Raw genomic sequence first — 25,486 nt, forward strand, 5'->3', positions numbered from 1 at the left:
GGCTCTCATAGGCTGATGTCTATGAGAGCCAGCTGTCACCAATACAGCGCTACGCTGTACATTGTAAATAAACACCGGTTTTGCCGTCAAACTGTCTCCTAGTGACGATTGCCGCTGTGAGACTGAAGCGGAGATGATCTCCTGCAAAACCCCGTCTCAGGAATTCACGCCAATTGGCGTTGAGCGGTCCTGGGCCTGCCGCCGTGTCCACACCAATTGGCGTGTAGCATTCGTAAGGCAGTTAAGGCTCATACACACATCAGACCATAGTCTTTGGAAAATGAAAGATCACAGACCAATTTTACCCCCTTCCATGTAGTATGAGAGCCATACTCTACACAGTCTATTCTATGGAGCTGAACTCCCCATCAGACAGAAATCTTTGCAAGATTCTGCACACAAAGATGCTGTAGACATTCAAAAGATCAGTATCTGCAAAAGATCTGTTCCTGCAAAAGATCCGTTCCTGCAAAATGCATTCATAGTCTATGATATCTACAGATCCTCATACACACCTTGTTTAACAGACATTCATCTGCAGATCAGATCCACCAGGATGGATTTTCAGATCTGCAGATGAATGTCAGTTAAACAAGGTGTGTATGATGATCTGCAGATCTCATAGACTATGAATGCAATTTGCAGGAATGGATCTTTGGCAGTAACAGATCTTTTGCAGATACTGAGCTTTTGTGTCTGTACAGCATCTGTTTGTGCAGCATCTTGCAAAGATTTTTTTCTGATGGAGAGTTCAGCTCCATAGAAAAGACTGAGAAGGTATGGCTCTCATACTACATGGAAGGGGGTAAAATTGGTCTGTGATTTGTCATTTTCAAAAGACTATGGTCTGATGTGTGTATGTGGCCTTAAGGCCCATACACACGTCGGATTTTAGCGAACGACCCGTCGTTTGAACGTTCCGTCGTTCGGACGTTTTCGCGTGAAATCCGACGTGTGTACAGACTATCGTTCGGGTGATAAGACTGGTGACCAGCGATCCGCCCGGCGGATCGTTGGTCACCAGTCTTATCTCCCGAACGATAGTCTGTACACACGTCGGATTTCACGCGAAAACGTCCGAACGACGGAACGTTCAAACGACGGGTCGTTCGCTAAAATCCGACGTGTGTATGGGCCTTTAGTCTTGACATTGAAAATTTGATAGCCTCACCTGGTCCTTCCTACTTGCTGTTACTAGAACAGTAGGTATCACAGGAAATTTCCACAATCTTATAGAGCACATTTACTCACACCCGACTGCCGCTCTAAAGATCCCTTCCGACTCCCCCCAGGCTATTCCAATCTATCAAGGAACTCGGCAGAGGTGTCATCTTTCCCCAGCGTTGTTTGCCTTGGCCATTGAGCCTCCCACATCAGGAGGGACCCTAACATTCATGGTTACCGCATTGGACCCCTCCTCCATCCCAAACTTAGTTTATTTGCGGATGATATCCTATACAGCAACCCCATACCACTATCTGCAACATATTAAAAGGCCTCAAAACATTTGAAAATACTGTATATCAGGACTAAAAATTAACATTGACAAAACAGAGATGATAGCCTGCAATTACTCTACGGTTGAAGCCAAACAATTAGCTTCTTCTTATGGCTTGCAACATAGACTTCTCTTTCTTAAAGGGACACTGTAGGGGGGTCAGGGGAAAATGAGTTAAAGTTACCCGGGGCTTCTAATGGTCCCCCGCAGACATCCTGTGCCCGCGCAGCCACTCCCTAGTGCTCCGGACCCAACTCTGGTTCACTTCTGGAATCTCAGACTTTAAAGTCTGAAAACCACTGTGCCTGCGTTGCCGTGTCCTCACTTCCGCTGATGGCACCAGGAGCGTACTGCGCAAGGCCCAGTATGGTCTGTGTCTGCGCCGTGCGCTCCTGGTGACATCAGGGGAAGCGAGGACACGGCAATGCAGGCGCTGTGGTTTTCAGACTTTAAAGTCTGAAATTCCAGAAGTAAACCGGAGGCAGGGCTGGAGCATCGGTGAGTGGCTGCACGGGCACAGGATGCCTGAGGGGGACCATTAGAAGCCCAGGGTAACTTTAACTCATTTTCCCCCGACCCCCCTACAGTATCCCTTTAAGTATTTAGGTGTCCACATTAGCAGCAATATCTCAGACTTATATAAGTGGAACTATACTAAGATCCTTCCGGAACTTATGGTCGAATTGAATAGATGGCACTCTCATCATCTTTCCTGGACGGGCGCATAGCCGCAATTAAAATGACCCTCCTACCAAAACTGACGTACTATTTTAGAGTATTACCTATACCCATTGTCAAAAAAAGATATCGCAATCCTACAAACGATATTTTTTTCCATTATATGGGCTCATAAAAAGACAACATGTTCCGGCACTAAAACCAGGGTGGTCTTTCTGTTCCCCATCTGCTGAAATCATCTGCTGAAATATTTCATAGCCTCCCAATTAGCCCAATTGCCACTTATCTTTGCTGGGACTCAACGCCCTGTCTGGGTTGATATTGAGGATGCCATTATATCCCCTTATTCTTTAAAGGGTATAATTTGGGCCTCAAAAATTGGAAATTTAATGCATTACTTACCACACACTTCAAAGGTGGGATAGCATCAGATATTCCAGTAACTTGCAATCTAACCCTCCTTCCCTTCTGCGGATTCTTGGGAATCCTGACTTCCCAAGTGGTATTGACCTTAAGCATTCCATTGGAGGAGATCCCATAAACTCACAACTATTGAAAAGCTTCCGATAGATGGTAAGATTCCCACCTCACAGCAGTTAGTAGCTAAACACCGCATTCCTCAAGGAGAATACTTTAGAATGGCCCAAGTATTACACTATCTACACACACTCTCCTTAGGCCACATACAGACATCAGACCATAGTCTTTGGAAAATGAAAGATCACAGACCAATCTTACCACCCTTCCTGTAGTATAAGAGCCATACTCTACACAGTCTTTTCTATGGAGCTGAACTCCACATCAGAAAAAAAATCTTTGCAAGATGCTGCACACACAGATGCTGTACAGACACAAAAGATCAGTATCTGCAAAAGATCTGTTCCTGCCAATGATCCGTTCCTGCAAATTGCAATGATAGTCTATGAGATCTGCAGATCATCATACACACATGATTTAACTGACATTCATCTGCAGATCAGATCCACCAGGATGGATTTTCAGATTGCTTGATCTGCAGATGAATGTCAGTTAAATCATGTATGTATGATGATCTGCAGATCTCATAGACTATCATTGCAATTTGCAGGAATGGATTTTTGGCAGGAACAGATCTTTTGCAGATACTGATCTTTTGTGTCTGTACAGCATCTGTGTGTGCAGCATCTTGCAAAGATTTTTTTCTGATGTTGAGTTCAGCTCCATAGAAAAGACTGAGTAGAGTATGGCTCTCATACTACATGAAGGGTGGTAAGATTGGTATGTGATCTTTCATTTTAGTCTGATGTGTGTATGTACCCTTAGACTCTACAGATGAACCCAAAACACACTTTGAATGCATATGTGCTAATGATCCATTGGAGAAATGGCTAATTTATCTCCTGTACTCTCTCTAAAACCAATTCCCACAGGAATCTAAGACCTCCTTTATGACTAAATGGGAACAGGACCTGGGATTTGAAATGAACTGGGAAGATTGGGGCGATTGTTTTGAGACCCTTGCCAAGGGGAGCCTATAGCACTCATATCGAAGTTTCACTCAGAATTCTCCATATAATTTATAATACCCCTATGAAATTACATCTTATTGATCCAGGTAATCCCAGGTCCTGCTTCAGAGGCTGTAGCATGGATGGCACTATGGCGTACACTTTTTGGACCTGCCCAAAAGTCTACAGACTATGGTCTAAAGTAAACACCCATCTCTCTAGGGTATTTAAATAAGCTATCAATAAGAACCCACAGGTCTTACTTTTAGGATTTAAATCTGAACATATACAACACCCTGAACATAGGCTTACACAACATATCACTAATATCACCAAAACCCACATTGTAGCTAACTGGAGGTCACGTAACTCATCTTTCCAAACAGTACTGAAGACCATTGACTCCACCATGGTTTATGAGAATATAAACGCTAAGATAATAGATAAGATTAATGTCTTCAATAAGATCTGGGAACCCTGAAATGACTTTAGAGGTCCGGCTACACTGGGGATCAGTTATTTATGTATCCTGTCCTTTATCTACTGGATTTGTCCTAAAAGGAAGTGAAAGCCTTAAAGGGAACCTGAAGCGAGTAAAATTATTTCAAATAAACACAAGACGTAGCTGCAAATTAATATTACATACTAACCTCACCGTCAGTTCCTCTCAGAAGCTCACCATTTTCTTCTTACAGTGATCTCTTCCAGTTCTGACAAGATTTTGTCAGAACTGAAATATACCAGTTGCTGTCAGTTATATATCAGCAACTCTCAGTTACAACTGAATATGCAAGGTAATGTCCATGTTTCCCTATGGCTCAAGTGGGTGATATTACCGTTTAAAAGTGTGCTGACCAGCAAGCTGTTATGGGGTAATGGCCATTTTTAAAATGGAGGATGGAGAATTTTATAGATCACAGTGGACAAATGGGACGCAGGAGAGGAGAAAGAGATTGAGGGGTAGACTAAACAGAAGATAAGTATTACCTGTGTATGGTTATTTTGACTTATTTTCAGTTCAGGTTCTCTTTAAAGCCATTTTTTTCTATTCTCTGTTCTGAGAATGATTGTATTTTTCTGATGTAATGTAGACTGATGACCAATGTTTGTACAAGTATTAATACTCATTGTTCTTAATCTCTTCAACTGTACCTGTTAATAAGCCCATGTTTGGGCTCGGTTAATGGTTTCACTGTTTTACATCACTGTTTTATGCAATGTCTCTGCACTAATCGCATAAGATTTTTGCAACCTAAATTTGAATCTCTCTGAAATCACACAGCGCTTAATTTAAATATGCTTATTTGGCCGCCCCACCTCTCCTTATGGGAAAAAACCTTTGCATTACACTGCCTTTAAATCCCCTCGATCATACCCGGCAGAGTATTCCTAGCATCAGCCAGTCACGTTGCACACGAAGAACATCTTTGCGCACCACACAGTGAAGCATACCCAGGTGAACCGCTGCCGGCCAACTGGACAGCAGTGTCACCTGATGCGGAATTGGATTGGGAGCCAGCAAATGACTGCTGGCTTCTATGTGGATGGGTGGTGCCAGCACGGTTATGCTTTATGTGGCCCGCTATTTAAAAGTGCAGTGGGCCTTATCTATAAATACTACATTTTGTGTTGTGGGGGGCCAGTGAAAAAGCCTCAGGGGGCAGCACAGACCATAGTTTGAAGACCACTGGTATACATTTACATTTTTCCAAAACGACAACCACACAGCATTGTACTGCACTGAGAAATACTTTAGTAGCATTTGTGTTATTTATTAGATTTCTGTTGAAATAACAATCATGATGTCATGGACAAGGCTGTAGAAGCTCACTGATTTTTAGTGAGGTAGTGAACAATCACTTACCTAATTGGTTGATTCTGCACCGGTGGATAAAGTCAGGAGGAGGTGGGGCTATGCAAATCAGTTGGCCTGTCACTTGGATGCATTGTACAGGGAAACTTTTATCAGGAAACCTCTTTTCCAGTGTTAGACAGAGCTTGAGCCCATTGACGCAGATGTGTCGCTTTTCAGTTACAGATGCTGAAAAGCAAATAGAAGCGGGCACAACTGCGTCAGTGTGCTCAGGCCCAAAGGCAACATGTTTGGGAGCAAGACTTCGCTAATGAATCTATGTAGCCAGGTTATAGTAAATTGATAGTCTTTGTGTGAGAGAATGTCCTAGTGTTAAGTCTTCTGACGGGGTACGTCACCGCCGTGGGGAAGTCCAGTAAGGAATAATCTGTGCACATATTATTTACTGAAGCTAACACCCTACTTTGCCTGTTTTGAGTGCTAGGTGTGTAATTTAGTCCATATACTGGAGCACTGCGCATCCATGCAGAAAAAAAATTACTCGGGTAAAGCTGTTTGAAAGAGCTGCCATCTCTCCCACTGTGCAAATTAAACGTAAGTAATTTAGTGGCTAGCTGCATTCATTGCTTCAAATCTACTTTAAAAAAAAAAAAAATAAATTAAATTAGAATTAGTACATAATTTGCATCTGTTTTGCATTCAAGGCATGTATTTAGCTCTAGTGGGGCTTTGCATTGCTTCTGTTGGTGTACATCACAGGTGCAGCCTTGAGCGCTGCCATTTGTCTGCATGTACAAGCACGGCCGCACAGGGCAGGTACAAGTACAGCAACTGCACCATACCCACTTGTGCACAGAGGAGAAATCAGTGCATGAGTGGCTCTGTCCTACTGAACAGGCACAGGCTGTACTTGCGCTTGTACATGGACTGGAGCGCAGCTACAGGTGCTCTTTGAAGAGCACTACCATAAGGGCAGGAATACACTAGACAGAATCATAATTATTTGAAGGTTGACTTTTTTTGTTTAAAAAAAACAAAAAAAAAAAAACTTATTTTATTGGTCGGATGAAATATGCTAATTTTTTTGAGATAGGAATTTTGGGTTTTCATGAGCTGTAGGCCAAAATCATCAATATTAAAACAATAAAAGGCTTGGAACTACTTCAGTTGTGTGCAATGAATCTAAAATATATGAAAGTCTAATGTTTATCAGGACATTACAGAAAATAATGAACTTTATCACAATTTTTTGAGAAGATCCTGTACATTTCCTACTATGCGGGAAAACTCATGCGATTCTGCCTAGTGCGTGTTCCTTCCCTTATGCTAGGTACACACCATACAATTTTTCCGGCAGATTTACCTGCCAGATTATGTCCAACATGTTCATCTGAATTTTGATCGATTTTTCGCTTTTTAATTTTAATTTTTTTTTTTTTCGATAGGGTTTTGATTTTCATAGAATTGAAAAAATAAACACGATAAAAAAAAAAAAAAAAAAAACACAATAAAAATATCAATCGAAATTCAGGTTGGACATGTTGGAAATAATCGATCTGGCAGGTAAATCTGCCAGAAAATTGTATAGTGTGTACCTAGTTTAAGGGTTCCCTAAAGAACTTCAGCTGGGCACTAGGTATGGGCGCACTGGCCTGAGTGCTTGCTAGCACTAGGTATGGGCGCACTGGCCTGAGTGCTTGCTAGCACTAGGTATGGGCGCACTGGCCTGGGTGCTTGCTAGCACTAGGTATGGGCGCACTGGCCTGGGTGCTTGCTAGCACTAGGTATGGGCGCACTGGCCTGGGTGCTTGCTAGCACTAGGTATGGGCGCACTGGCCTGGGTGCTTGCTAGCACTAGGTATGGGCGCACTGGCCTGGGTGCTTGCTAGCACTAGGTATGGGCGCACTGGCCTGGGTGCTTGCTAGCACTAGGTATGGGCGCACTGGCCTGGGTGCTTGCTAGCACTAGGTATGGGCGCACTGGCCTGGGTGCTTGCTAGCACTAGGTATGGGCGCACTGGCCTGGGTGCTTGCTAGCACTAGGTATGGGCGCACTGGCCTGGGTGCTTGCTAGCACTAGGTATGGGCGCACTGGCCTGGGTGCTTGCTAGCACTAGGTATGGGCGCACTGGCCTGGGTGCTTGCTAGCACTAGGTATGGGCGCACTGGCCTGGGTGCTTGCTAGCACTAGGTATGGGCGCACTGGCCTGGGTGCTTGCTAGCACTAGGTATGGGCGCACTGGCCTGGGTGCTTGCTAGCACTAGGTATGGGCGCACTGGCCTGGGTGCTTGCTAGCACTAGGTATGGGCGCACTGGCCTGGGTGCTTGCTAGCACTAGGTATGGGCGCACTGGCCTGGGTGCTTGCTAGCACTAGGTATGGGCGCACTGGCCTGGGTGCTTGCTAGCACTAGGTATGGGCGCACTGGCCTGGGTGCTTGCTAGCACTAGGTATGGGCGCACTGGCCTGGGTGCTTGCTAGCACTAGGTATGGGCGCACTGGCCTGGGTGCTTGCTAGCACTAGGTATGGGCGCACTGGCCTGGCTAGTGAAGAAGAAAGCTCACAGTTCAGCCACCCATCTGAAATCGGCCTGAAGAGTAACAGCACACGTTTAAGGCACCGCTGTGGTGTCCTTCACAAGAACCTGGCAGTGGAACGCTTCTTCCTGAAAACTAAAGCTGCAGCTTTGACCTAGGCCACCAGGGTTATGTGGCTACTCTTTTGGCAGTAGATAATTGGTGGACTTTTGGTCCACAGAAGAGTACTGTGCACATGCTACCTAGCAGTGCCTAAGATGCGGCCTTAATTTTCAGGTTCAAGGGGAAAATCAAACATGGAGCTCTTGTGTAGGCTGCAGAACAGGTATGCATCCAGCATACTTCTAGACCAAGTTTATGTGGCTCGCAGTACAACTTGGGCATAATGCAATGCATTAGCATGAAGAAACGTAGATAGTGCATTAGAATATCGAGATCTGTTATAATGCAGAGATGTGACCATGCCCAAATTTCAGCTGGTGTCCATTTTTACTGTTTCTTTGGGATACCAAAAGTGACATCACTTCTGTCCTCCCCAACCCCCCCCCCCCCCCTTTTTTTTTTTTGTAACCCAGCTCAGTGTTCATTTACTGCTTATTAGACAGATTGCGGTCCCTCCCACAACATTCATCACCTAGACAACAAGCTTTCCTCACTGTGTAAACTCTTCAAGGTGGTGGTGGTAGGGGGTATATTCAATTACATTCTGGTTGTAATGTGCTTATCTTATCTAAAATAGGAAGTTTATGTAGCTTGTACTGTAGCTAAAGATTTCCCACAATCCTGTTGGCACTGTACAGGTTGGCACACTTCAGCAAAGGCACACAGCCCAGGTAAAAAACAAAAATTATATATATATATATATATATATTATATATATATATTTATATATATTTTTAGGGCACTGTTTTTAGGCAACTACAACCCTCTAACTACCCTGCAACACTGTCAGAGGCTTGGGTGGTCCGCTATTTATTTTGCTCTTATTTAGAGAACTATTTCACTCATTTCTGAATAGCAACTGGTCCCAAACTAGTTTTTTTGTATTAACCAGAAATCATGTAATCAAAGTGCTCTGGTCCCTTTAAACAAACAATCGTCTAAGTGCGCTTTTAACTACGTTTGGCCAATAATTCAACTTATATCACAGAGTCCGGCGCACATCCTCTACATGCTTATCTACTTAAGAGCATTTAAAACTGTACGTTAGGGACTGTTTTCAGTAGTGCGGGGCGATTGCTTTGCAGGAACCGCATAAACGAATTTGCATGCGTTTTCGTGTATTTTGTAAGTATGTGATTTTAACCATGTCAGTGCCGGTGTGCTTTTACATGAAAACGTATGCGAATTTGCATGCAAAATTTGCATAGCGAAAACGCATGCAAATTTCCTATTAAATACATTACATGCGAATTACATGCAAATTCTGATGGCTCTGCTGTGCAGATTTTCTGACAAATGGAAACAGGCCCATTGGCGATTATTGGGTATGCCAATCTGCATGCAGAAAACGCTCTAGTGGAAACTGGCCCTTAAATCCACCGCTGAGTCCTTAAATCGTCACGGCTTCTGTTGTCACAACTTTTATCAAGTGTCATGGAAGAAAAGATGGAGATGGTCACCCCTCTGCTCATCAAATCGATAAAGGACGTTTCATCATTGTACAGAAGGACAGATTACACAGTTATCACATCACTGTTTTATTGATGATAACAAGGAGGCTCTTCAGCACTGAACATTCAAAGGTCACCAATCGGGGGGCTTCAGAATACTGGCCGAGCTGCGGTCTAGCGGAACACGGACAGCACAATCCATGACAAGAATCACAGAAGCTGGAGAGCAAGCGGTACGGAGTCACACAAAGTGCCAATAACAAGCCTACTTGAGATGCTTGAAGAGGTTGTGAGCCACCTAGAGGCAAAGACAAAGCACAATATTACTAAGCGACATGACAAAGCAACGTCTGTAGGTCTAGTTTATACAGATCTAGGAACCTGGCCTGCAGAGCTGCCACTTCTATGGACTGCAAGGTGTCAGGGCTACAGTGCCACCCCTCCAGGGAAAGCTGTGTGACTGGTGTGTTAAGCTGCTGGTAATGCGTGCTACTATGGTGCACAGAAGTGATGGTTTGATGGTCTAAATAAGTGATAAGCAACAAAATCTAAAATGCCAACAGCCCCCACCCAGGTGGTGGAGGTTGGGATTAGCAAATAAAATCTAGTCGCTGATCCAGTGAACTAAAATCCACCTCCTAGGTGGAGGTAATTGGTATGTTAACGGGTGTGTGATTCAGACACAAATGATGCCAGAATAACAGTAGTACAGCAGGACTGGTATAGCTTACACAGAAATAAATATGGCAGCCTCCATATACCTCTCTCAGGTTCCCTTTAAAGCTCCCACAAAGAAAGGAATTAGTCAAAATAAGTTTGAGACCATTTTTTACCTATTTTTTAGCACTTTAATTGCTAAAAAAAAAAAAAAAAAAATTAGATTTTTTTTCCATCTCATCGCCTAGGAGAAAACCCAGAAGACAAGTTAACTGGATAGGGGCTAATGTGTCTCAGCAATATTTCAGACAGACACTGTAAGAGACAAGGTAGCTTTAGTTTGAAGATAATTCCTGTGCAATGTTGTTGTGTAAAGACCCCACCCAACATCCTAGCCCTTCCACAGAACTTACACAGTGGTCCCTGGCATGCAGGAAGTCGAAGAGCTCTTCTGTGCAATCTTCTGTTGTCTTTGAGCGAGAGTTCACCCGCGTCTCACACAGATCCAGATGTTCCTTCATCTTCACACACTTCTCTGACTTCTCACAGTGCTGTCGCACAGCTATCACTGGGTCCTGTAAAGAGATGGGAAGCGTAAGGAACAGGACCATGTTCCACTGAGGATTCATGATGAATACACAATCTACAGATTTATCTTCACTGATTATACAGGAGTTGTCACAGATCATCGTACCGTCTCATAACCTGTCCCCAAAGAAACTGTTCCTCGTGTCACTCCCATTATCTGAATTATCCAGTATCAGAAAACAAGGCCTCAGGTTACCACAGCCTACACAATATCAGAAAACCAGGCCTGAGCTGACCACAGCCTATCCCAGCGATGGCTAACCTTGGCACTCCAGCTGTGGTGGAACTACAAGTCCCATGAGGCATTGCAATACTGACAGCTCTAAGCATAACTCGGGGAGGAAGAGGCATGATGGGATTTGTAGTTTTGGCACAGCTGGAGTGCCAAGGTTAGCCATCACTGGCCTATCCAATACCAGAAAACAGGGCCTGAGCTTACCACAGCCTATCCAATAGCAGCAAACAAGGCCTGAGCTTACCACAGCCTATCCAATAGGAGAAAACAGGGTCTAAGCTTACCACAGCCTATCCAATACCAGAAAACAGGGCCTGAGCTTCCCACAGTCTGCAGTGACAGATTCACCTTCGTTGAGGGTAGGAACACACTAGGCAGAATCGCATGAGTTTTCCCCATAGCACATAGTGGAAGACGCAGATGCAATTCTGCCTAGTGTGTTCCTACCCTGAGGCAGGGAACACACTTGACTTTCAGTTTTCAGGGCGCATTTTTCTGCATACTTTTTCTGCACACCAAGTGTGTTTCCATGCAGAAAAAACGCACATTTTTTCACAGCAGCTGATGTAAATGATAGAGGAAACTGACACAATGTGCAGAGTCATCATGCAGAATGTCAGTTTTTTTTTAGGCGTGCGAACAACACAGTAATTGTGAACTAGCACATTGATTAACATGAGTTCTCAGTTTTTCTGTGCAGAAACTGCGTACGAAAACAGTCAAGTGTGTTCCCTGCCTGAAGGAAAATTCCACTTTTAGTACAAAACTGACTCATCAATGACATCAGTGTTCTCCCCAGAATTTTTTTCCAGCCGGGTGGCATGAAATAGTAGCCGGGTGGCATGAAAAAGTAGCCGGGTGGGGCGAGTTGAAAATGCAGGGCAACTGTGCTTACAGCATAGGAGGAGGTGAGGAGGTGAGCCGATAACAGCCGGGTGGTCACCAAATCTAGCCGGGTGGAGCACCCGGCTAAAAGAGCCTGGGGAGAACACTGGACATGAATAAGTCTCCTACTTAATGCAGATTTGGGGCTTAATTCACAACATACCCATCGATGTTTGCAGACGTTTGGTAAATTATCGGTTGCTTATCATTATCCCTGAGAGCAGTATTCACAAAGTGGGAAAAACAAAAAGAAGCTCATCCAGAAGCTTCCCTCTAGTTAAAGGGTCACTTAAGCCATCTGAAAAACAAAAAGGAGTTTTACTAACCCGGGGCTTCTACCAGCCCCCTGCAGCTGTCCGGGTGCCCACATAGACTCGCTCCGATGCTCCTGGCCCCGTCAGCAGCCACTTTCGGTTTTGGAGACAGGTATAGCAGCATAGAGGGCGCTATTACAGCCAGGAACGCAAAGAATCACTCGCGTTCCCGGCCTGTCGCTGAAACGGGAAGTGGCTGCCGGCGGGGCCAGGAGCACCGGAGCGAGTCTACGTGGGCACCGGACAGCTGCAGGGGGCTGGTAGAAGCCTCAGGTGAGTAAAACTTTCTTTTAAGCTGGCTTACGTGTCCCTTTAAAGTGACACTGAAGCGAAAAAATACCCCATTATGATATAATGAATTGTGTATAGGGAGGATAATTCATAAAATGTTAGTAGCAAAGAAAAGAGTCTCATTTCTATTTTCAGATATAACTTTTTCTATAACATTGCATCATTCTCTAATATTTGCAGTATACAAACTACACTCTGCATTTTAGATTGTTTCTAGGGAGTGTCTGCAACACCTCAACCAATAACTATGTGTGCTAGGGCTCAAATTAAGAGCAATTATATGGTAGAGGAAGAAAGCCCTTAAAAAATAGCACCTCCCACAGCAAAATTTGAAAAAGTATAACAAAAATCTTTATTCAACATTGGGTATATTAATAATCACAGTACTGATGATTCAATTAAGAATAAAACCATTTAAAAACCAAGCAAATATTCCAACACGATCCCTGCTGCATATGAAACAATCACTCTAAATGCAATATATTGTATAATGACACAATGCTGCTGTCAGATATAAAACCCCACAGTAGGCTTAATATTGAGCCCAACAGGGGGAGAACCCGGGTTCAGTATACAACCTAATGTGATACAGGACCAATAACCACCTGTGCAATAAAAAAAACCCCACACAAACAAATATCACATATATAAGATTATGAAATAAAGTGCACAATTGCCATCCAAGTATATAGTAATACTAGTGATAAGATGCCTAGTAAAAAATTAAGGCAAAGGAGCAGCCCATAGGAAAAAGAGCATAAAGTGGAGTAGTGCAAAAAGTAGGAGATACTTAGCCCAGAAATGGTGAAGTCAATCTCAGCAGCACAGCAGGGAACAAGGAATCCCCTCAGAGGACAAGATCCCACTAGTTCCGCGAGAGTGGTATACTGATCCCCCCCCCCCCCCGAGCTCTGCTTGACCCCCATAAATCATATGCCGAGCTGTCGACATGCAGTGTGTCGCAGGCGGCTGTTTACCTCTGGATCTGTCACTCTTGGCGCTCCCCCGCCTCCTCCATAGCTCAGGACCCCGCCCACATCCCTTCCCTCCAATCAGCGGGGAGGGAAGAGGACGGGGACCAGTGCTATGGAAGAGGCGGGGGAGCGCCAAGAGTGACAGATCCAGAGGTAAACAGCCGGCTGCGACACGCTGAGTGTCGACAGCTCGGCGTATGATTTATGGGGGTCAAGCAGAGCGCAAGGGGGGGGGGGGGCAGTATAGCAACAGAGGCTGGGCAGTATATGCAGACCCAGCCTCTGTGTGCAATTAGCGTTCTTAGAACCCACCTAGGGTTCTCTTTAAAGTGTACCGAGATTAATGTAGCATAAGCATTTATACCTACCTGGGGCTTCCTCCAGCCCCCTGTAAGGCATGAGCTCCCTCGCCGCAAACCAGTTCATTTTGGCACCAGGCAGCTGGGCACAGTTACAGCAGCAATGCTTTGTGCCCCGTGTAACGCTAATTCAGTGATCCAGCGATCGCCAGACTAGCCCTGACTAGACCAGTTGCACTCCTATGTGCATGCACAGTCTGGGACCCATGTGCCCCCCCCAATCGCACTCCTGTAGCAGTCTGTGCATGCAGTTAGGCTATAGATTTTAACCGTGCAGACACAGAACACTCAGCTACAGGAGCGGAACCAAGGACCTTTTAGGAGCAGAATCAAGGACCTTTTAGCAACTTTTGACACAGTAGACCATCCCCTACTCCTCCAATCTACCTCCACACCCCTGACATATCCACCACTACCATTGACAAGGTCTCCTCCTGCCTATCAGCCATCTCTTCCTGGATATCTGCTAGGTTCCTGAAACTAAACCTAGACAAAAAACGGAATTTATGATCTTCCTACCCCGGCCATCCATGAACCTCCCAAATGTGCATGTTGCTGTTAACCACACTACCATTCGCCCTACCTCTCAAGCCCGCTGTCTGGGTGTCACCCTAGACTCCTCACTCGCCTTCACTCCCCATATCCAAAACCTCACAAAGTCCTGCAACTTCCACCTTCATAACATCTGTAAGATTCGCCCTTTCCTGACCTTTGCCACCAAACTCCTCATCCATGCCCTCATAATTTCCCGCTTTGACTACTGCAATGCCCTTCGGTCTTGTCTCCCTATTACCCGAATAGCCCCACAGCAGTCCATCATGAATGCGGCAGCCAGAATTATCCACTCCTCCCATCGCTTCACCACAGCAGCTCCACACTGTGAATCCCTCCCTGGCTTCCTATCCAGTCCAGAATCATATTCAAGATAGTGGGCTCTATTCCCAATCACACATGCGGTAAGAGATTTTGTCCCCCCCCCCCCCCCAAAAAAAAAAGTAAAGTCCAGCAAACACAGCGCTCAAGGCTCCAGACTCCATTTAAGTCAATGGGAATCAAAATATTTCACCAAGTACTAGTAGGTGATAAAAAATTAGTAGTTAAGTCAGAAATAAGGCGCCTCTTTTTGTGAATTTTGATTTGTTGCAGGAATTACCAGCTTTTGTGGACTTTTACCGCATTTTTTATGCATGCGGGTAATTAATGCGTACAATTTTACGCTGCGGTAAATGTTCATGCGTGCAATTTTGTGAATGTCAAGATGGTCTCATTTCAGTCGGTAAGCAAGTGCATTTCCACATGCGGAAAATGATTGTGAAGAGCCCACTGTGTCCGACCTACAAAGCTGTCCACAAAACCTGTCCAACCTACATTTCCAATCTTACTCAGGGGTACACACCTAGCCGCTCACTCCGCTCCTCCAATGAACTTCGCCTGACTGCGCCCCCCCCCCCCTCCCAAGCACGCCTCCAGGACTTCCCAAGAGCTGCTCCAACACTATGGAACTTCCTACCTCCACCCATTAGGGCAGCTCCCTCATTCAACATCTTATAGAAGGCCCTCAAAACTCACCTTTTCATTCTGGCCTACCACGCCTCACAAGTGCTCTAAACCCGCAGCTGATCTCTGGTCCCCTACCTTTCATGTCCCTACCTCTCCCTCTAGATTGTAAGCCTTCGGGCAGTGTCCTTCTCCTTTTGTGTCCTACCTAATCATGCACCTCTATTACTGTGAACCCATGCTATGCATTTGAGTGAACTCAACTTGCATAATCTCCATGCTCCCCTCCAGTTTTGACTAAGCATTACCTTGTACTCCTACTGATCTGTTTTTTCTTGTATTCCTGTATTGTTGTATTGCTGTATGTCACCCCTAAATATTGTCCATAACCAAAACTGTCCAGCGCTGTGGTAATATTTTGACGCTTTATAAAAACCATAAATAAATAAAGACACACAAGTGCAGCAGCCAGCATCTACCAGATCAGACTACGGAAGAATGGAGCAGCCCAGAAAGATGGCAAGGGGGCCCACAGCCTACAGGGGGCAGGAGGAAGCCCCATGTAAGTATAAATGCTTGTGCTACGTTAATCTCGGGTTGCCTTTAACAAAATGTGTGATGTAAGTTGCCTCTCATTACTGCCATCTTGCAATCACACTCAGTTCTTGCACTTAGATCAACTTGGCATAGTGCAACCAATTGTAATGCACATCACTTCCAGGTTAACATTCATGTCCAATAATTTATCCATATCGGAATTTTGTCATTAAGGCCCCATTCACACTTGCGTTTTGGCAAGTAAACGGACCGGATCCTGACCTGATCAGAACCGTACGGATTCGATCCGGTCCGTTTGCATCAGGCTGCCATCCGGATCCGTGGGCAAAAAATTGCGAAATTTTAAGAAAAAAATGTTGGGGTCAGCAGAAGGTGCACCTGTAGAATCAGGTTCCTCCGCTGTAGGCCTCACCTCCACCTCCGACATTCTGCCAAACAGCTCCAGCGCGTCTTTCACTGCTGCTCCACTCCAGACATGCTTGGCCCATGAGTCCCCATCCGAAATGGCCACTTGGATACGCATAGGAAGTGGGGTAGAACGTCAGGTGTTTGTAGGCCGTGTGTTCTGTGCCTTGCATTTCCCATTGGTTTCTGTGTTCCGGATGGTGCTGTCAGGCTCAGGTCCGGCTCCGGGTGCGTGGGCCGGAGATCCGGACCCAAAAAATAGCACATGTTGGAAAAGAGTCCAGAGTCCGGATCCGGCACGTACGTACTTTAGATTGCTATGCGGAACGTACGTTCCGTTTGTACAGTATGCGGTCCAGGTCAGATCCGGATAGCGAACGCTAATGTGAACCGGGCCTTACTATAATGAAGACAATGCTTCTATAAGAGGCCTTGTGTGAATGGAAATGTGCTCTGCAAACTCCAGCCACTAGAGGGTGATCTACAGAACGTGAGTGCATTACTAGGGATGGTCAATGAGATGTAAATAATTCCAAGTTAATGAAGGATTGTGCAGTTTCTGTATGCAAATGTATGCAGCTTGAATATAAACTCATCAAATTTCCCCTGCATACATTTGCATTATCCTTCTTCAACTCAGAATTATTTGCATCTCCTTGAGCATTTCTACCTATTACTCTTTGTTATGGTATCTTCTCCAGAAATTGATCTCCAAAGTTGACAAATACTAAAGTGCCCTTTTCTGGCCTCTAAAGGTGATCTACATGGCAGTGATCTAAATGGGAATCGAGGTTACATAACCTTTGTGTCACCTCATCATCATTAGCAGCTAAGAGGTTTACTCACCACCACGTCCTCTGGTTCCGCCTCTTCCTCCTACAATAAGAAGAGAATACAAGGTCAGGGCTGATCTGAATCATATCGCTGTGCCAAGAAGTGAAAACACTGCACTGTGTCAGAGACATATTGGATCATGGGGGATAATATTGCGCACCCCTATCTGTAGAAATAAAAGGAAATGTCTAATAAAAAACAATCCCTCTGTCTAGATCAGTGTTTTCACATAACTTATTGGGAACCGTCTACGGATTATAAGTATTAAAAGCAGTGGATCAGCAGTACAGCCAGGCAATATGAATTGTTTAAAATGAAAAATTTGCAAGTCTACGGTTCCTAAATTAAAAATGTGTGTAAATAAATGTTGCTATATAATTTGTTTTTAATCGAAGAAATTGGAAAAAAAGGACAAAATCAAATTTTAAGATTAGTCTCTAGTTTAAAGAGAGCAGAATGTAAGTGGTTGCTTAGGGCAACTGCTTTACTTTTGCTCCTTCCATGATGAATCAGCCCCAGCACAATAATGACTGAACTGATGGAATGACTGTAGCAGTAAGCGTCCTTCCTGTGTGTGGTCTTCATGCTCCTCTCCTCCTGGCAGGCATTACCTTCTCCTCTTCCTCCTCCTCCTCCTCAGGCTCTCCTGCCCGAACCGTCAGCTTCTCCAGAACCATCTTCATCCGCCGCCTGCACTGGAAGGACAAGAGGGGTCAGCAAGCGGAAATATGTCACATGGCCCCGCCCTCCTCAGCATTCTACTCTCCTCTGTCTGCACTTCCGCCATCTTCCCGGAGACCGCCCGTCACATGTCACAGTCATTACACTGCCGAAGCGGTCTATGGGTGGAAAGAGATACTACCAATTACGCCCATCTACCCCACCCTTAGAGCAAGATACAATACCTACCCCGCCACTGTAGCAGTACAACCCCGCCCATCTATCACGCCCCTACAGTACCTTTATACTACAAATTCCTCCTCTGTAGCGTACCTACGTCCCCCAACGTTACTAACTCCGCCCCTACACCTGCTGGATAGATACCGCCCTCTTTACTCAGCCCCATGCAAAGAACAGACCTCTCGCTACAAGCTCCTCCCCTACACAGGATTACACTACTTAACCCCTCCTTCCCGCTTTTCAGATGACGCCTACACTTTAGGGACAGCACTATCAAACACCACCCTCTCGCTACAAGCTCCGCCCCCACACCAGAGACTGCACGCCTACTTGTCACTGTAATACTCGCCTTGCAAAGAGACAACACCGCCCCTTTCCTCCGAACTCGGCCTATATGTCGCTTTGGAGGCGTGATGGATGGGCGGAGTCACACCAGTACCGCTATAAGAACTTATCGATAGTAGGTGGGCACTGGGCACAGTCAGTCAGGAGTACAGCTATATGGACGGGAGGTTACAGTAGGGCAGAATTACTCAGTAGCACAATGCTGGAAGCCGGTGATGTCACTGATGTGTGGGGTGTGCAGACCCTGTGCTCCCTGGTGGCCGGCGCTGTCGGGTGTGCACTGCTGCTTCATCGCTGGGTGACCCGGCGGAGGATCCAGAAGAAGTTGGAACTAGCCCGACTGCGACAGGAGAGAGCTCTGCAGAGCATGGAGAAGAGCGCCGCCCTGCTGGCCGCTCAGGTGATGCCACGCTGCTCCCCTGTAACAATAACTGCGTTCAGTAACCTTGGTACCTATAGTTCGAAACGTCTATTCAAATCTGTGACATAATTATCCAGATGGGTGTGAAGGAAAGTTTTAGGCAATTCTGCTTCACTTCTCACTTCTGTTTGTACTTCTCTTGAAAATTAAGTACTTTTGAGCTTAAAGGTATTTGGAGGCTGCCATATTTAGTTCCTAAACGATACAAGTTGCCTGACGTTCATAATGAGCTCTTTGGTTGCAGTAGTGTGTTAATCACACACCTGAAACAAGCATGCAGCTAATCCAGTCAGACTTCAGTCAGAGCCATCTGAGCTGCAAGTGCTTGTTCAGGGTCTATGGCTAAATCCTATTAGAGGCTGGGGATCAGCAGGACAGCCTGGCATTCTGCATTGTTTACAGTGGACCTGAACACTTACACTGAAGGAAAACATAGAGAAATGTACCCTGTATGTATTTTGAGAGAGTTTAGCCTGACTAATGCCCCCTCACCTGTGTATAATAATGCGTAATTTGAAAAAATGGTGTCCACAGCGCTAAAAAGATAATAATCTTTAATAATCCAAAATTATAGATCCATGAAATTTGATCCTAAGCTACAATGAATATAGCACCTTCCCCTTTAAAACACACACATTCAACACATGCAGCACTCACTCAGCCTCACTGCAGTGAGCCCGTGCTCAAAAAATGGTTAAAAAATGGTTAAAAATAGGGATCCCAGTAAAGAATCAAATGATCAAGTTTCAAAGAAGATAGTCCATGAACAAATTGTTTGATAATGGCAGCATACGCTCAAAGCATATCCTTAAAGAGACACTGAAGCGAAAAAAAATATATGATATAATGAATTGGTTGTGTACTATGAATAATTACTAGAAGATTAGCAGCAAAGAAAATATTCTCATATTTTTATTTTCAGGTATATAGTGTTTTTTCTAACATTGCATCACTCTATAATATGTGCAGATTACACAACACTCAGCATTCAAAATGAGTCTTTCAGAGCAGTCTGTGAAGTAATGAACTCTTCTCTAGCAGAGGAAAAGTAAACAGTTCAATTACAGTTGAGATAATAAAAGTCAGATAACAGCCCTCTCCATGACTTATGCTGGGAATACACGGTTCGTTTTTGCCTTCGTTTAAACCTTCGATTCGTTCGGTAAACGAATCGAGTGTTGAAAACGTATGTGAAAATAGTCATAATCTCATTATAGTTTCGATTAATAGACCCCAAAAACGAACGACTAGTGATCGAACATGTTTGATATTATCTCTCTTTATCCATCTAATCGAGCCATTGGTAGGCTTGATGGCTGTTCAGATCGATTATATATTCGTTTATGCTAGTCCGTCCCTGTAAAAAGGGATTTTCGTTTTGTTTCTTTGCAGCCTTCGATCATTGGAAAAACGAAACCATCAGAATCGAAAAAAAAAACGAAACCGTGGGTGGTGATATTAACCGTATGACCGATTATTTCGGGATCGAAAAGGACAAAAGGCACAATCGAAACGAAGGTTTAAACGAAGGCAAAAACGAACCGTGTATTCCCAGCATAAGTTAGTCGACTAAGTTAGTCGGAGAGCTTAATAGCTTTTTTGCATAGAGATAACAACTGGAGTTTCTCAACTCTTCCTGTACTGGAAACAATTAGACTGATGTATCTGATCTTAATGTTTTTTTTCTTAGCTGTACTACACATACAAATCATAATATCATCATTTTTTTTTCGCTTCAGTGTCTCTTTAAGTACACCTTAGCAGATGAAGCATGTCACTCCTTACGAATCCTGCATAGTTCATAAGCCAGCTTAGGCTGTGAAAGGCCCCAATGTCCAATCCTCAATATATGTATGACTACATATAAGCTGCTATGCTGAACAGAACATAAATGTTGAAACGAGGAAGCTTGGATTGCATCTTAGGGTTTCCATGGTGAAGGGGCGGTCCATTGGTGCAGAGCAGGCGCTCATAAGTGGTGGACACAGGCTGATGGGCAGCTCTGAAGAAGAGGGGCGTACCCCTTGAAACGTCAGCGTCCATACGCCGATCACAGCAGTGACGTCACTGTAATTCAATTCCACCGCCGTGGAGTGCAACTGCATCCGCCCTATTGGACAGACGGCAACTTGTCCGGTGGACTCAGCCCCGACATAGCTGCACTTTCCAGCCTCTCCGCACCTGTGTATCTGGCCAGGACGGTAGCGGATTGAGGCAGTTCGTGGAGCCGTGCCATTGCCCGCATTGAAGGAGGGTAATGTATACGGAATTGTATCATACATATATTGAGGATTGGACATTGGGGACTTTCACAGCCTAAGCTGGCTTATGAACTATGCAGGATTCGTAAGGAGTGACATGCTTCATCTGCACAAGGTGTACTTAAAGGGGAACTGAAGAGAGAGGTATATGGAGGCTGTCATGTTTATTTCCTTTTAGACAATACCAGTTGCCTGGCAGCCCTGCTGATCCTCTGCCTCTAATACTATTAGCCATAGCCCCTGAACAAGCATGCAGCAGATCAGGTGTTTCAGTGGTTCAGACTTATAAGTCTGATCTGACAAGACTAGCTGCATGCTTGTTTCTGGTTTTAATCAGATACTACTGCAGAGAAATAGACCAGCAGGGCTGCCAGGCAACTGGTATTGATTAAAAGGAAATAAACATGACAGCCTCCATATACCTCTCTCTTCAGTTCCCCTTTAAGGATATGCTTTGAGCGTATGCTGCCATTATCAAACCATTTGTTCATGGACTATCTTCTTTGAAACTTGATCATTTGATTCTTTACTGGGATCCCTATTTTTAACCATTTTTTGAGCACGGGCTCACTGCAGTGAGGCTGAGTGAGTGCTGCATGTGTTGAATGTGTGTGTTTTAACTACTTCCCGACCGCCGTATAGACAAATGGCGGCCGGGAAGCAGACGCCGCAAGGACCGCCGTATTGACAAATGGCGGCGGTCCTTGTTTGGGCATGGGCGGAGCAATCGCGTCATCCGTGACGCGATCCTCCGCCTGTCGCCGCTCACTCGCCGCAACATCCCGCCGGCCATACGGAAGCGCCGGCGGGATGTTAACCCGACGATCACCGCATACAAAGTGTATAATACACTTTGTAATGTTTACAAAGTGTATTATACAGGCTGCCTCCTGCCCTGGTGGTCCCAGTGTCCGAGGGACCACCAGGGCAGGCTGCAGCCACCCTAGTCTGCACCAAGCACACTGATTTCCCCCCCCCCCCCGCCCCAGATCGCCCACAGCACCCATCAGACCCCCCCCTGCCCACCCCCCAGACCCCTGTTTGCACCCAATCACCCCCCTAATCACCCATCAATCACTCCCTGTCACTATCTGTCAACGCTATTTTTTTTTTATACCCCCCCCCCCCTGCCCCCTGCTCCCTCCTGATCACCCCCCCACCCCCCAGATTCTCCCCCCCCCATGCACTGTATGCATCTATCCCCCCTGATCACCTGTCAATCACCCATCAATCACCCCCTGTCACTGCCACCCATCAATCAGCCCCTAACCTGCCCCTTGCGGGCAATCTGATCACCCCCCCACACCAATAGATCGCCCGCAGATCCGACATCAGATCACCTCCCAAATCCATTGTTTACATCTATTCTCTCCTCTAAACACACACTAATTACCCATCAATCACCCCCTATCACCACCTGTCACTTTTACCTATCAGATCAGACCCTAATCTGCCCCTTGCGGGCACCCAATCACACGCTCAGATTGCCCTCAGACCCCCCCTTATCAATTCACCAGTGCATTCATTACATCTGTTCTTCCCTGTAATAACCCACTGATCACCTGTCAATCACCTATCACCCATCAATCACCCCCTGTCACTGCCACCCATCAATCAGCCCCTAACCTGCCCCTTGCGGGCAATCTGATCACCCACCCACACCATTAGATCGCCCGCAAACCCGCCGTCAGATTACCTCCCAAATCTATTCTTTACATCTGTTATCTTCTCTAAACACCAACTAATTACCCATCAATCACCCCCTATCACTGTTACCTATCAGATCAGACCCTAATCTGCCCCTTGCGGGCACCCAATCACCCTCCTACACGCTCAGATTACCCTCAGACCCCCCCCCCCCCTTACCAATTCGCCAGGGCATTATTTACATCTATCCTTCCCTGTAATAACCCACTGATCACCTGTCAATCACCTGCCAATCACCTATCACCCATCAATCACCCCCTGTCACCCCCTGTCACTGCCACCCAACAATCAGCCCCTAACCTGCCCCTTGCGGGCAATCTGATTACCCACCCACACCAATAGATCGCCCGCAGATCCGACATCAGATCACCACCCAAGCGCAGCGTTTACTCTCCTCTAAACACCCACTAATTACCCATCAATCACCCCCTATCACCACCTGTCACTGTTACCCATCAGATCAGACCCTAATCTGCCCCTTGCGGGCACCCAATCACCCGCCTACACACTCAGATTACCCTCAGACCCCCCCTTATCAATTCGCCAGTGCAATATTTACATCTGTTCTCCCCTGTAATAACCCACTGATTACCTGTCAATCACCTATCAATCACCCATCAATCACCCCCTGTCACTGCCACCCATCAATCACCCCCTGTCACTGCCACCCATCAATCACCCCCTGTCACTGCCACCCATCAATCAGCCCCTAACCTGCCCCTTGCGGGCAATCTGATCACCCACCCACACCAATAGATCGCTCGCAGATCCGACGTCCGATCACCTCCCAAGTGCAGTGTTTACATCTGTTCTCTACCCTAAACACCCACTAATTACCCATCAATCACCCCCTGTCACTGCTACCTATCAGATTAGACCCCTATCTGCCCCTAGGGCACTTAATCACCCGCCCACACCCTCAGAATGCCCTCAGACCCCAGCCCTGATCACCTCGCCAGTGCATTGCTTGCATCTATTCCCCCCTCTAATCACACCTTGAGACACCCATCAATCACCTCCTGTCACCCCCTAGCACACCTACCCATCAGATCAGGCCCTAATTTGCCCCGTGTGGGCTCCTGATCACTCGGCCAAACCCTCAGATCCCCCTCAGACCCCCTTCCGATCACCTCCCCAGTGCATTGATTGCATCTATTTTCCCCTCTAACCACCCCCTGAGACACCCATCAATCACCTCCTGTCACCCCCTAGCACTCCTATCCATCAGATCAGGCCCAATACAACCTGTCATCTAAAAGGCCACCCTGCTTATGACCGGTTCCACAAAATTCGCCCCCTCATAGACCACCTGTCATCAAAATTTGCAGATGCTTATACCCCTGAACAGTCATTTTGAGACATTTGGTTTCCAGACTACTCACGGTTTTGGGCCCGTAAAATGCCAGGGCGGTATAGGAACCCCCAAGTGTCCCCATTTTAGAAAAAAAGACACCCCAAGGTATTCTGTTAGGTGTATGACGAGTTCATAGAAGATTTTATTTTTTGTCAAAAGTTAGCGGAAATTGATTTTTATTGGTTTTTTTCCACAAGGTGTCACTTTCCGCTAACTTTTGACAAAAAAATAAAATCTTCTATGAACTCGTCATACACCTAACAGAATACCTTGGGGTGTCTTCTTTCTAAAATGGGGTCACTTGTGGGGTTCCTATACTGCCCTGGCATTTTAGGGGCCCTAAACCGCGAGGAGTAGTCTAGAAAACAAATGCCTCAAAATGACCTGTGAATAGGACGTTGGGCCCCTTAGCGCACCTAGGCTGCAAAAAAGTGTCACACATGTGGTACCGCCGTACTCAGGAAAAGTAGTATAATGTGTTTTGGGGTGTATTTTTACACATACCCATGCTGGGTGGGAGAAATTTCTATGTAAATGGACAATTGTGTGTAAAAAAAAATCAAACAATTGTCATTTACAGAGATATTTCTCCCACTTAGCATGGGTATGTGTAAAAATACACCCCAAAACGCATTATACTACTTCTCCTGAGTACGGCGGTACCACATGTGTGGCACTTTTTTGCACCCTAACTGCGCTAAAGGGTCCAAAGTCCAATGAGTACCTTTAGGATTTCACAGGTCATTTTGAGAAATTTCGTTTCAAGACTACTCCTCACGGTTTAGGGCCCCTAAAATGCCAGGGCAGTATAGGAACCCCACAAATGACCCTATTTTAGAAAGAAGACACCCCAAGGTATTCCGTTAGGAGTATGGTGAGTTCATAGAAGATTTTATTTTTTGTCAAAAGTTAGCGGAAAATGACACTTTGTGAAAAAACACAAAATCAATTTCCGCTAACTTGTGACAAAAAATAAAATCTTCTATGAACTCGCCATACTACTAACGGAATACCTTGGGGTGTCTTCTTTCTAAAATAGGGTCATTTGTGGGGTTCCTATACTGCCCTGGCATTTTAGGGGCCCTAAACCGTGAGGAGTAGTCTTGAAACGAAATTTCTCAAAATGACCTGTGAAATCCTAAAGGTACTCATTGGACTTTGGGCCCCTTAGTGCAGTTAGGGTGCAAAAAAGTGCCACACATGTGGTATCGCCGTACTCGGGAGAAGTAGTATAATGTGTTTTGTGGTGTATTTTTACACATACCCATGCTGAG

General features: G+C 45.5%; 2 protein-coding genes across 2 annotated transcripts in view; one reads left to right on the top strand and one right to left on the bottom strand.

Moving 5' to 3' along the window:
* Positions 1 to 9,698: 9,698 nt before the first annotated feature.
* UQCRH (ubiquinol-cytochrome c reductase hinge protein) lies at positions 9,699 to 17,942 on the bottom strand. The gene is made up of 4 exons (XM_068239590.1): positions 17,836 to 17,942; positions 17,237 to 17,266; positions 10,698 to 10,859; positions 9,699 to 9,925 (listed from the first exon to the last, which is right to left on the bottom strand). The coding sequence occupies exons 1-4, from the start codon at positions 17,905 to 17,907 to the stop codon at positions 9,893 to 9,895; spliced, it is 297 nt and encodes a 98-aa protein (XP_068095691.1). The 5' UTR covers positions 17,908 to 17,942; the 3' UTR covers positions 9,699 to 9,892.
* Positions 17,943 to 18,015: 73 nt separating this feature from the next.
* The window catches only part of LOC137520957 (vitamin D3 hydroxylase-associated protein-like), a 117,022-nt gene continuing 109,551 nt past the window's right edge, over positions 18,016 to 25,486 (top strand). Inside the window, exon 1 of the mRNA XM_068239589.1 lies at positions 18,016 to 18,869. Coding sequence (XP_068095690.1) covers positions 18,519 to 18,869 — 351 coding nt within the window. The 5' untranslated portion in view covers positions 18,016 to 18,518. The remainder of the gene's footprint in view (positions 18,870 to 25,486) is intronic.

This window comes from Hyperolius riggenbachi, chromosome 6 (assembly GCF_040937935.1).
Source record: "Hyperolius riggenbachi isolate aHypRig1 chromosome 6, aHypRig1.pri, whole genome shotgun sequence".
Classification (NCBI taxonomy): domain Eukaryota; kingdom Metazoa; phylum Chordata; class Amphibia; order Anura; family Hyperoliidae; genus Hyperolius; species Hyperolius riggenbachi.